At 37.6% G+C, this 13,905-nt stretch overlaps 1 protein-coding gene across 4 annotated transcripts; it reads right to left on the bottom strand.

Moving 5' to 3' along the window:
- Positions 1–1,106: 1,106 nt before the first annotated feature.
- LOC128690064 (tonsoku-like protein) lies at positions 1,107–9,622 on the bottom strand. 4 transcript variants are annotated; one of them, XM_053778626.2, is made up of 4 exons: positions 9,425–9,622; positions 7,828–7,913; positions 6,095–6,122; positions 1,107–5,627 (listed from the first exon to the last, which is right to left on the bottom strand). In XM_053778626.2, exon 4 carries the CDS (start codon positions 5,524–5,526, stop codon positions 1,288–1,290), a length of 4,239 nt encoding a protein of 1,412 aa, XP_053634601.2. In that variant the 5' UTR covers positions 5,527–5,627; positions 6,095–6,122; positions 7,828–7,913; positions 9,425–9,622; the 3' UTR covers positions 1,107–1,287. The 4 variants fall into 4 exon arrangements, with proteins under 4 accessions (XP_053634601.2, XP_053634598.2, XP_053634599.2 ...); XM_053778623.2 differs by having other exon boundaries at positions 9,458–9,622; XM_053778624.2 differs by lacking the exon at positions 6,095–6,122.
- Positions 9,623–13,905: the final 4,283 nt, after the last annotated feature.

The following is a 13,905-nucleotide window of genomic DNA, read 5'->3' as shown; positions in this document are numbered from 1 at the left end:
GCTTTTTGTTTTTAAGAAAAAAAAAAAGAAAGAAAAGAAAATAAAAATAAAAAAAGAATAAAAAAAGGGGGGAGCGGGGAGGAATAGGTCCCAGGAGGAATGAAAGGGCCAGAAATCTCCCTCCACGCCCAAGAGGACCTCAGCACCGCTAGTAGCGCAGATGCAGCATGGAACCCGTGCCATACCCTACCCTTTATGCCAGTAAACCAGCAATCCGGGATAGCAACCTCACATCTGCCGAGCTACCTCGGTGGACAAAAGAGAGGGCGGCCGGATATCCGCCACAAAGCATACCTCCTTCGGCCATCATCCCCGGAATCCGAAAGGTGGCTTCCAGAGATACACCCGTCGCCCAAAAGACACCCAAAGCTACTCCGGGGTACCGGAGAGGGATCGGGACATCCCCAGGCGATCCAGATTCCACGGCAAACTACGCCACCACCAAGAACCTCAACGGAATGGGATGGACCCCGGTATCCTTTCCCCTACTTAGGAACTAGCGCGCCTGTGGGAGAAATCCCAAAGGCCAAAAAGAGGAAGGGCAAAAGGGAGGGGTGGGGAGGAGAAGGAAAGGAAAAAGGGGAGGATGGGATAGGGGAGGGGAGATTGGGGGGTAATTAGGTTCGGTCTGAGGAGAATTTATCCATAGATTGAGAGGTTATGTGAAATAACTTGGATCAAAATTATTAATATAATCAAAGAGAAATACTCAACCTAGAGGTGTCATACAGCACCTTTTATCAAAAGTTCTCACCTGCATCAAGGAACTTCACTTGAGGGGGAGCCTGTGTTCTCAGTATTATTATTATTACTGTATTATTATAATCGAAAAGAAGTGATAAACCCATTAGGGTCACAGTATTATTACTGTACTAATATTCACAGGGAAGCACTAAACCTGTAGGATCATACAGCACTTGGAGAAAAGGAAGTAATCTGGAGTATACCTGAAGAGGGTTTTGTGGGACAATGCCCCCACAAGAGGAAATTTATTTCTTAAATCAAGAGCCATTCACCAGTATCAAGGAGCTTCGCTGAAAGAAGCACAACCTTATTCACTCCACAATACACTGTCTTAAAGGATGACAAAAACATATATATTTTTTACATAGTTTATATTATGAAGAATTAAACATCTGGACAAGGCTAAAATATGGCAATAAACACAAGTTGAAAAAAAGAAATATTATAGTGCACAAGCTCTTTTATTAAAATAATGCATTAATAAATTATTTAAGAATCAGAATAAAGTTTTTACTCGTCTAGTTTACAGCATAATAAAATTCATTAGTCACAGCATGAAAGAAATAGTTCCTTTCCAATTTTTGTAATGGAAGCTCTGTGTTGATATTGAGACTTCCAGATGTCTTCTATTACAGTGTCTGCATCAACAGTTGATAAGGAGAGGTTTGTTATAGTGTGCGCTGTAGCAGCTTTGTGTTTTAAGGCAGAGGCGATTTTGCTTTTCAGATCAGATGGGAAAGATGAATTACCATGAAGATTCAAGGTTGTGAGTGGAAGGATAATATTTGTAGTCAGTTCATTGAGAAGTGTATTGATAGATGATGATGTAAGAGATGGATTGTGAGCCAAGTTAATAGAAGTCAGATTAGGACATCGATATAAGTAAGCAGATATATCCTCCAGGTCAGCATCTACTAGGTTGCAAGAGCTTAAATCAAGATGCTGTATCAGACACTCCTTCCCAGCACCCAGCACCCCTGACAGAGCCATGCCTAAGCGAGTACTTGCTTCTGGTGTCTCTCTTTTGCAGTTTAATCCACTTAGAGTTATAACTGAAACTTGAGGTAGACAAGATAAAAGAGAAGTTAAAGCTACACTGTATATTGTATTATAATCTAAATTTAAAGTCTTGAGAGATGAGGTAACTAAAGGTAGCTGCTGTTCTCCAGTTAGTGACAGACAACAATGTTTTAATGATAAAACATTTAGCACAGGTAGATTAAGTAATGTTTTAATATGTGACACTTTAGCTCCAGGAAAGGTATTGTAACTAAGATCAAGAGAACCGAGTGATTTTAAAGATAATTTATCCATAGTGATAGCTTCAGTAAGCTCAAGAAGACTAGATGTTGTTAAAGCTGAGGATTTAAGATCTAAAACCTCTAAGGAAGGTAATGATGGTAAAGCCTCCATTAAATAATGAAAACCATCATCTCCAAGCCGGCAATTTGCAATATTAAGGCAACGTAAATTCTGTTGACACTGGATAGCTCTTAGCACAGGCTGCAACTGTGCTACAGCTAACCGTCCACCACGACTCAAATCCAGATTAGTTGACGCCTCTGTACGGTAAAGAACAGAGTTTAGAGATGATACAGGAATGCAACCAAGTGCTTGACAAGCCTGAGAATAGCGGTCAGGCAGGGGTGGAAGATCCCATCCTTTAACTTGTGCCTGTAGTTCACTTTGTTCATTGGGCAGAACAAGAGATATGGGGTCATTAGAATCAAGAACAGCCCCATCTTGTGTAGTCAGAGTGAGATGGGGACGCAACCCTGCTAGTTGATAATACCTTCGAGTAACTTCTTCTGCCAACCATCCTACAGTGCGATCCTGGCCAGCACCTGCCACAGGTACTAATAAAACACGATTCTGCACACGAACTCTTAAGCGAAGTGCATTGCCACCCACAACTGGTGTTCTGGTATTAATGTTATTTGGGCTCTCACTTTTATTAATGATAGATGAACCTATGGCTACATTTATGTCTGTTATATTTACATTGCTTTCAGATAACTCACTCACAGCCTCATTCTCAGGTTTGTTTGAAGTACCAATTCTGCCTGAATACTGTTGGACTATTGATGTCAACTTTGTCTGCCGGACCTTTTTTGAAAGGGAAAGTGATTTTACTATGGGATTTTTTTCAGTCAAAATTTTTCTCTCTTTCCTCGGTTCTTTATATTCAAACTCAAATTTTTCCATCCTTTTTCTCTTCTTTGTAAAGATACCTAAATCATCATCAAGCCAGTTATCTCCAACATCCTCTTCTTCTGAGACAAGAGCATTTTTTTTACTTTTGCTGAGCTTCAGTCCACTTGTGGAACTTCTCTGGAGCTCAGCTCTACGTGCAGCGCTCCCCACACTGTTTATTGCATTAAGATACGTTCCAGTCGCAGATGTTTTATGTAAATCGTCTAACAAAGGATTAAAAAAATCTTCGTCCTTATCATCATCATTTTCCTTGCTGACTACACAATCTGCTGGCTCTGCTACCTCTTTCTCAGTCAAGCTAAGTAATACATTGTGTAGGTCATCTTCATTGTCCCCATCATGATCACTGGCACTACTACTACTACCCTTCACTGAAGAGGCTTCTTCATTTGATCTATGCAGATATGATGATTTGGCTTTTTCTCTATGTGAACTATTTTTTGAGAACTCACTTTTATTATTGACAGCTCTCATCCTTGAATGTGATGAGGATGCCCCATCATTTGTTTTTCTTGCTAACCTAGATGATCCAGTTTTATCAAGCTGACTCGTGGAATTTTCATATAACTCTGATACTCCATGACCGGTTAACTCCATTTTTTCCTTTAATTCATTCTCCAAAATAATACATTCATCTATTTCAGCTTGTGACAGCTTTGTTCTCATTCTGTACTTGATCAGACTCTCAAGTGGTGTGTCACCATCATCAGTCTTGGACATGACTGATGCTCCTTTGTTCATCAATAATCTTACAACTTCAAAATTTCCACAGGATGCAGCATCGTGGATCGGAGTGATGCCATCACATTGTTGCCCCCCACGATCACTGATCCAGGCACCAGCTTCTATTAATATAAGAACAATGTCATAAAAACCATGATTTGCAGCTTCATGAATAGGAAGCCAGCCACAATTATCCCTCGGATTCACTGGATGACCTTGCTGAAGAAGTTTTTTAACCATGTTCAAGTTGCCATCTATACAAGCTTTGTGTAAAGGAGTCTCCCCTTTATCATTTCTCTTAACAGCAAATGCTTTTTTCTGGCGCAAATGCCGTGGTCTATCAAAATTCTCCTGCTCTGTATCACTATCAGAGATGTATATCATGTCCAGATCAACCTCATTTTCACTTTCCTCTTCCTCACTTAACTCCAGTTCTGGGTCTAAACCATTTTCTTCAATAAGCTTATTTATTTCTTCTTTTAGTTCCATTTTTAGTGACTCTGGGATTCCTTTCAATGAAGAATGTAAACGCAAAATATAAGCTTCAAGTTTGGGATTGTTAGCCTTTACTGCCAGTTCTTTAGCTCGTTCATAATTTAGGCAAACTGTCTCATATTTTTCCCCCAATGCTTCACAGGTATCAGCTATACTGATCAGTGTTTTGCAAGCCTCACTATAGTCCTCCCTAACCTTGATATTAAATTCTTTCATATAGTAATCTTTAGCTTCCTTGTATTGTTTTTTATCAAAATATGTTTGTGCTAAGGATAAATACACAGGAGCAAGGAATGATGGGCTTTTATCTAGTTTCAGAGCTAGATCCAACATTTTATGGTAATACTCCAGAGCTTGAGAATAGAGACAAAGAGTTGCTGATCCATCACCTAATTTTTCATACAACTTCAGCTTTTCCTCTCCTTCAGCTTCCCCAGAAATTAATAGAGAATCTTCAGTTGTGCAGAGGCTTACTACAGTTTTCAAATTCTTTTCAATACGTTGCCTATCTTCTAAATGTGGATGCTTCAGCTTGTAGGCTTTATATAAACACCGTTTCGCTGCTTCATAGTCAGTGTTAGCAAGATGAACGTGTGCTAAAAATAAATTACACTCACACTGCAGAGCTTTGTCATGAAGTTTTGTTGACAAAGCCAAAGACTTTTTACCTTCTTGTAGCGCCTCTGTTAAGATACCCTCTCGAAGGAGGATAACACCTAATGCAGAGTGACATCTCTGGGCATCTTCATGGAGACTATGAGCTGAACAAAGTTCTAAAGCCTGACCAATAAAATCTTGAGCCTTTTTGACATTCCCTCTATAATCTAACACTAACCCTAAATTTAAATACAATCGACAACGCATCTGACTATGTTCTCGAGCATCAACCGCTCCTTTAAGTTGCTCACATGTTGACAGAGATCGCAAGAATGCTTTTTCAGCTTCAGACAAAGCTGTAATTTGCTCCTCATTTCGTTCACTAGTTCCAGACTCCTCAGCTCTCTGCAAGTGAGTACGACCAATAGTAGCATAAGCTCGCTGCTCTTCGACTAAACTTTCTGCTTCCTTAGCCAGTGCTAAATGACGATGCTGGTGTTGAAGAGCTTTCTTCCACTGTTCCATCTCACAGTAGACTTCTCCCATCCTCCGATGGGAGACTGCAACTCCTATAGTATCACCAAGAGCTTCACACAGAGATCCTTCCTCTCGGTGCTGGGCTAATGCTCCCTCATAGTCTCCAATTTTCTGTAACTCTTGACCAAGCAGGTTTGATAAAATAGCAACTTCACGTAGGTTGTTTTTGTTCTCTGCACGGTGCTTCTCACGCTCAAGTCTAGCTACCTCGCTCATCTTGCTTCTGATATGTACTATTTTCTTCAATGCTGATCTGTCACTTATATCTCCAAGTGTACCAGATCAAATAACTATGATGATCTGTTTACAATTTCACTCTGGAAAAGAATAATTCTGTAATTAGAAAATTTTTTCTAAAAATTATTTTGTCAACAAGATAAAACTACAGCATATGCAGTATCTGCCAACAAATATTTATGTTAAGTGGTAAACTCATGTTGGTCATTCAACATATGAAGTGATGGGAGGTCTGATTTTCAATCCTTAAGCATTAATAGACACTACCTAGCTGTACTATTTTACAGAATTTGTAACATCTGCCAAGGATATTATAAGGCTAGTCACCCTAGTATAAAACCTGTTATCCAACTGTTGTACTGTACCTATGCACATTACAAATAACCCTTGATTTAACAGACCTCAATTTAATGGCTTAGGAAATATGGGACAAAATGTGATGGGTCAACTGATTCGAAAACAACAAAACAATCTCATCTCTATCTGCCACTATCTCTGTTACCGGTCACCCATATTAGTCCATTAATCTAGGGTTTACTGTACATACCTTTGTACATCAATGAAAAACCCTCCTCCTGAAAACAAAAGTATACAAGGCATCTGTTAATGCAAAATTAATTCTAAAACTCTGAAATCATACTACACAGCTGAAGAATAATTCACAAAATTTAGACATAATGCAGATCAATATAGTATATCAATAGCTTAATGTTGAAATACTGTATGTACCTCCTGTATGGTAGATTACACACATTAATGACCATTTGGTGAAAAAAATTAGTTTCCGTAATATTCCTGGGATCTCAAAACACTAGCTTTTAGATGCTAGCAATAATAAAACTAAAGACTAATCAAAGGAAGTGCACCAGGTCTCTTCTACAGTATTGTATGCAGGTATATCATGACATACAAGACTTTGAAATAATAAGGGGGGGAAGAGGTATCCATTAATGTCAACTACTCATTAAATCTGAATACCAAGATTATTTTTCCATGATTGCAACAATAACAGAATACTCTAGCTTTAACAAACTTTGTTAAATCCAAAATCAATTCACCCAGCAGACAGTAACAATAAACAAAATTTTTGGATTTACTGGACTATGCCCATTGTTTCTGCATATTGTCTGGACACAGTTCATCTTTTAAATCTGAAGTTATAAATCAGGGACTGTTATATCAACGTTTTACTGAAATCTATTCTTGTATTCTTGTGGTTTGGTCATTTAGAAAGAATGGATCAAAGTAGAATGACATGGAGCGTATAAATCTGTAGGGGAAGGAAGGCGGGGCAGGGGTCGTCCTCGAAAAGGTTGGAAGGAAGGGGTAAGGGGGGTTTTGTGGGCGAGGGGCTTGGACTTCCAGCAGGCGTGCATGAGCGTGTTCGATAGGAGTGAATGGAGATGAATGGTATTTGGGACCTGACGATCTGTTGGAGTGTGAGCAGGGTAATATTTAGTGAAGAGATTCAGGGAAACCGGTTATTTTTATATAGCTGGACTTGAGTCCTGGAAATGGGAAGTACAATGCCTGCACTCTAAAGGAAGGGCTCGGGATATTAGCAGTTTGGAGGGATACGCTGTGTATCTTTATACGTATATGCTTCTAAACTATTGTGCTCTGAGCACCTCTGCAAAAACAGTGATTATGTGTGAGTGAGGTGAAAGTGTTGAATGATGATGAAAGTATTTTCTTTTTGGGGATTTTCTTTCTTTTTGGATCACCCTGCCTCGGTGGGAGACGGCTGACTTGTTAAAAAAAAAAAAATACATATCTTTACTGAAGAGGAAGTTATTCAAACAATAGGCTTTCTGTTTGCAACAGCATAATTAATTGGTTGATTTCTTAGGTTTAAATCCTATCAGCTGAATTTAGGTCATTAACTTTATATTTCACCTTTAGACAAAAAATTAAGAATACCTGCTGCATTTTAATCCCTAAAATAGGGCTTAATGTGAACTCTCAGGGTATATGCACTTAAAGATACAATTTGGGTGTATATGTAATACCTCATTCCCTCGACAGTTTACCCCTACTAGTGCCAATAATATGAACTATTGCACCAATTACTGTAATTAGCTTTCATTGAAGGTTAGAAAAGGTTTTTTAAGAATGTTGGTTTGCTTTTACAGGGCTTCACTCATTGCTGAAATCAGTGGGAACAGGGCCTTGTATCATACTAAAATTATCCCAGAAATGACCAAAAATGCTTACAAAAATTGGCTATTATATTTTCTTAAAGGGGTAAAAAAATTACAACTTCCAGTAATGTATACCAACCCTAATTCTGTCTGACAAAGCAGTCCGTATTCACTATATGTGGAGATTCCTCACTCTTTATGTGCCATCTCAGCAACAGAGCTCATCTGTGGATAATAAATAATTAAAAGTATGTTAATATGTAGCACTAAGTCAGCAAAAATATAGAAATATTCTTTAGCTTATATTCAGGAGTGGTTCATGACAATCTATGGATAGGACAATAACATTTGATAATGCTCACCTGAAAAAATCTAAAGAAATATTAAGAGCACTGTAACAGAATGAAAAAAGTAATGAGATCAGATAAACTATATTCAAGTTATATTCCACATCATTTGAATTAAGTACATAGTCATTATTAGTACAGTAAAAATATATTTTAAGCCTTTACATTAGCACTTAATGGATGCAATTTATTCTCAGAATATAATCTTATAGTTAATATGGGAGGTTTAGATACTTTAGTGAGGGTTCTATATGACATTCTTCTATTATTATATATTTTAATTTGGAAGTTTCTAAAAATACTACCAATGTATCTAACATTTCAATTAGAACATACAAACTGAAAAAATGACATTTGAACACAGAGGTAGCATAACTAGATCTTAATATCTAAAGTGACTACCAATAGTTAGTGGCTTAATAAATATGTCTTAATGTTTCCTAATATTGCAACATAACTGTTCATAGAAAGGAAGATTGGTATAACAAACATTTTAGGACCTTGAACCATAATTTATTATCCACCCAAAAATTAAAACATTTTGTAACAAAATGTATACCTGTTGTATAAGAAAAAAAACTCAATTTTGATCTCCATGTAAAAAAGCAGACCAAGTTGAACATAATAATTAGCATCTATTAATTAAGGTTTTTATAGAATTTTCCTTAAACAGAGTAGATACAAAGGATAAAAAAATTCAAACACACACCAAAATATGTATTATAATTATTATAATCATAACACCAGTATATGTAGCCTTCCATAAACTGCATTTGTTTTCTAAATTTACATCATGAAAAGACAACATATTATTCTTCTCTATGCAAATACATTTTTTCTATTTAGAATTTAAATATTTAAATAAATTTGTGATTAGGGCTCCTGAAAAGCAAAACAGTATCACCAACATATCTTTTATAAATAATAAGTTTAAATTTAATTGGACAAGGTAGATACCTAGATGACTTTAATGTCCTATTCTATTGAAATTCTACATAAATTTCTATTGTCACATAAGACATGTTTCCGATCCAAAATTGAATCATTTTCTAATAAATATGTCCTAGCATTTGTTCATGTGTCTTATCAAACTAATTTCTCGGTCTCAGTTACCACGGTTTATACCATAATTTGCTATATTAAATTATTGTGTAACCGTATTTAAGTATATCTGTACCTAAATAAACTTGCTTATTAATCTTAAGTTAGTGTTAAGTTGGCCCGATATGCTCTGCATATTTAGGGGCTTTATGCATGTACACCTAAATGTCATTCATCTTTGTACAGTGTATCATACTGAGATTATTATTATTATAATAAAAAAGAAGCTCTAAACCGCAAGGGTCATACAGCGCTGCATCATGCTGAGATAATTATTATTATACTAACTTAGGATACGACCCACACCAGTAGATCAATTACCCAGCAAGCACTGTATGATGAAGACAAGCATCCCTGAGAGACAACGAGGAATTTATTCACTGATGCTGAGAGCAGGGGAAAGCAAGGTGACTCCAGCGTGGACGTCGCTGAAGTCTTCTTCAAGATACATTCATCTGTAGTTCTCTCAACGACCTTCCCGCCATCTTCTGTTTACATTAAACACGAGCCTAAAACATATAACGCCATCCCATTATATATTTATGATTTACGGTTTTATATTATTTTTTATGGAAATAAATATAACTTCAAATGCATGTTGATAAATGTTGCAGCATTCTTTAACGAGTCTTGCATATGTCGTATATCTCATGGAAACATAGACCACAAAGGAAATAAGTCACTTTGACTTTTTGGGGGGTTTCCTATATAATCTACATATATGCTGTTATGTATGATAATTTATGCAATTGTATTTATGTGTACCTGTATCTAAATAAACTTACTTAACCCGCTCTTAGAGGGTTGTCTTGGGTGGCTAACCCTCCGGGTTAAAAATCCGAACAAAATCTTATTTTATCTTACCTAGCAGAGGAACCTTGTGACAACGTTTGTGTCCTACATGGACCATTGTCAAGTCCGTTGTGACTTTAACAATGGTCCGGGAAGACCGAAATGTCGCCATAAGCTTCCCCTCCTAGATGCAGCTAAGCAAGCTTATTCAGGTGCAGGTACACATACAGTTTATTTATTTATTTGAACATGATACATAGAAGTACAAGGAAATACAGTGGTTAAGTGTAACATGCCAAAGCCCCTTGTATGCAGAGCATTATGGGCAGGCTTAAAATTAACTTAAGATTAACTAAGCAATGATATATTCAGTGGTAAACATTGTTGTAAACATAAAAATTAAGCACAAATGTGTATTTCAAAGACAGGTCATATGGTCATTTACTGTGTTGCTGTGTAATCAGTAGAATGGAGTATTCTGTTAGGTAATGTAATTAAAAATAACAAAGTTTGATTGGGTCACAGGTTAAACATTTATGAGACACAATTATTCAATATTTATTTAGTTGTGGATGAGTAAGTGATTTTTAAGAAGAGACTTGAATTTATAAACAGTTTTTTTTTTTTTATATTCCCAGGTAATGAATTCCAGATTTTTGGGCCTTTAATGTGCATTGAGTTTTTGCATGGCGTGAGATGGACACGAGGAACATCAGTGATCTGTGCCTTGTGTTATGGTCATGTGTTCTGTTGAGGTTGGTAAGGAGACGCTTGAGGGGAGGGTTTATATCCGACTTAAGTGTTCTATGTATGTAGTAGGTACAATAATAAGTATGGATGTTTTGTATGGTGAGTAGGTTTAGAGTTTTGAATATTGGTGGAGTGTGCTGCCTATAGTGGGAATTTGTTATCATTTTGACTGCAGCCTTTTGCTGGGTAATTAATGGTCTGAGATGGTTTATTGTTGTTGAGCCCCATGCACTAATTCCATAGGTGAGATAGGGGTAAATAAGTGAGTGATATAGGGCCAGGAGGGCTGACTGTGGAACATAGTACCGTATCTTAGATAGTATGCCTACGATCATGGAAATTTGTTGTATATGTGTTTGAAATTTGAGTCTGTTATCAAGGTGGATTCCTAAGAATTTTCTCTCTGTGAGCTTTGTGATAGGTGATCCGTTTATCATTATGTTAAGAGGGACATCTGTAGCTCTGTTACCAAACTGAATGAAGTAGGTTTTGTCAATGTTTAGAGTAAGTTTGTTAGTCCTCATCCAGGTAGATATTTTCTGTAATTCGGTATTCACAGTATTGGCTAGCATGACTGGGCTCGGGTGAGAGAAGACGTATGTGGTGTCATCTGCAAATAGTGTGGGTTTGAGTAGTTGCGATGCATTTGGTAGGTCATTTATGTAAACGAGAAAGAGAAGTGGGCCAAGGACACTTCCCTGTGGGACACCAACTGTAATTGGCTGTGCGGAAGAGTTTGCTCCATTTGTGTACACATATTGGCATCTTTTGCTGAGGTTTGACTTTAGGTAGTTGAGGGAGTGGCCTCTTATACCATAGTGCAATAATTTTATGTGGAGCAAGTCATGGTCAACTGTATCAAAAGCTTTACGTAAATCAATGAAGATTCCCAGTGGGACCTCTTTTTTTTCTCTAGTGCAGTGTATATTTGTTCTAGCATGTGTATAATAGCATCATTCGTATTTTTATTAGGCCTGAACCCAAACTGACAGGGGTTGAGTATGTTGTGGGAGTTACATAAGTTATCATACATAGCAGCACATGTGTAGACTACACAGGATAACACAAGTAAGTCGAAGTGACTCATTTCCTTTGTGGTCCTTGTAATACCTTATTATTTAAATTTTAAAAGTTAAAAGGGCTAAGTAACTCAACTGTGTGAAAAACAACTACAATAAAAGGAGATATACCATGAATAAGGTAAACTGAGTTTATGGTACTCTCACATTGTCTTCTTTGTACATGTTTGTTAACAGACTTCCCTGAAAAAAAAAATCTGAGCACCCTAGTTTCGACACTATATGTTAAAAAACATTCTTTCAACCCACCTTCTCTTCCTGTGTACCCACAACCTTTCTTTTCCCTATTTTACCCTAACTCAGCCCTAGATATAAATCAACATGTACTCCCGTGAACCCTTTTGGGGCTCTAGTTCCCAGGCCTTTTGTGTATCCATATATTTTTGTGCTACCCTCCACAGACAGCCTTGCATGTCCCTCGTGGGTTTAGCGCTTCGTTTTGACTGTAATACTACTACTACTACTAATAATAATAATACCCTCCAAAGGATGGAAATTAGCCACTTCGGCGGCAAAATCTAAAAAAAAAATCGTCTTTGCCCTTCCAGTTCGTACCATCCATCTCATGACCTAAGAAAAAGTCAATCGCCTTCAAACTTTAGGCAATAAGTTTGTAAGTTTATTTAGGTACAGGTACACATAAATATAATTAAACAAATTACCATGCATAGTACTTGTGTAAATTACTAGGATAACCCCCCAAAAAGTCAAAGTGACTTATTTCCAATAGAGTCCGTTGTGAGTTTTGATCAGAAGAAGGTTCGCATTGATTTTAGGCTGTTTAACATATAATCTGGCATTTTCATTAGTACAGCATAATCTAAGTTTTGTCCGAGGTGCTGTGTATTCCATGGGTCTTCAGATTACTCTATGTCCTGTACAATAATATTGAATTATAGATTAGTATTTACATTCGTATTTGACTAACATTTGTAATAACCGCTCGAACGTTATATAGCATTTTTTTTTTTTTACAAATAGCAAATTGTTGTACAAAAATTCCCAATAAATTGTTTTGCAAAAAATTGCAAACAAAATTATTTACTCATTCATGAGTTTTAAGTTTATTGCAAGGTTGTCTGAAATGCTCTGCATAATACCTGTAGTATACTTGGAGAACTGTTCCGGGGTCCAACGCCCCTGTGGCCTGGTCCATGGCCAGGCCACGTGGTGGATCAGGGCCTAATCAACCAGGCTGTTACTGCTGGCAGCACGCAAACTAACGAACGAACCCTCTCAGTAAGTTTATTCAGGTATACACAAATATAATTGAAGATTGAGACACTTATGCAACATATGGGTATCTTTAATGAGGAAACGTTTCGCTACACAGTGGCTTCATCAGTCCAATACAAAGCAGAAGGGTGTAAGGAGAGGAGGAGTTTGAGGTAATCAGTCCCTCAGCCTGGAGTCGATGTGTTCAGTCCATCACTCTTGTAGAATGTACAGCATAGGGTTAGGTTAGGTAAGGTTCGTCAGGAAACAGGACAAGTGTTTCCTGACGCGGGTCTTAGATGATGACCCGCCTTTGGAGCTTTTGGTCATCTGACCGAGGCCTTCCGCTGGCTTACCCTTTAAAAATTATTGTCAGTTATAACCATTTTTATTACTACAGCATAGGGTCGTAGACGTGGCTTATATACTGTAGTCAGGTGAGGTGAAGTAGGCACAAAATAGAGCGAAACACCAACGTCAAAGACCTGGGAGTGATCATGTCGGAGGATCTCACCTTCAAGGACCATAACATTGTATCAATCGCATCTGCTAGAAAAATGACAGGATGGATAATGAGAACCTTCAAAACTAGGGAGGCCAAGCCCATGATGACACTCTTCAGGTCACTTGTTCTATCTAGGCTGGAATATTGCTGCACACTAACAGCACCTTTCAAGGCAGGTGAAATTGCTGACCTAGAAAATAAAATATACAGAGAACCTTCACGGCGCGCATAACGGAGATAAAACACCTCAATTACTGGGAGCGCTTGAGGTTCCTGAACCTGTATTCCCTGGAACGCAGGCGGGAGAGATAAGATAAGATAAGATTTCGTTCGGATTTTTAACCCCGGAGGGTTAGCCACCCAGGATAACCCAAGAAAGTCAGTGCGTCATCGAGGACTGTCTACTTATTTCCATTGGGGTCCTTAAT

The sequence above is a fragment of the Cherax quadricarinatus genome, chromosome 25, assembly GCF_038502225.1.
Source record: "Cherax quadricarinatus isolate ZL_2023a chromosome 25, ASM3850222v1, whole genome shotgun sequence".
Taxonomy (NCBI): domain Eukaryota; kingdom Metazoa; phylum Arthropoda; class Malacostraca; order Decapoda; family Parastacidae; genus Cherax; species Cherax quadricarinatus.
Note: the sequence above shows the minus strand (reverse complement) of the source record. Positions and strands in the feature narration are given on the sequence as shown.

Coding starts and splice junctions, on each gene's coding strand:
- LOC128690064 (XM_053778626.2), bottom strand. CDS start 5,526: ATGAGCGAGGTAGCTAGACTTGAGCGTGAGAAGCACCGTGCAGAGAAC.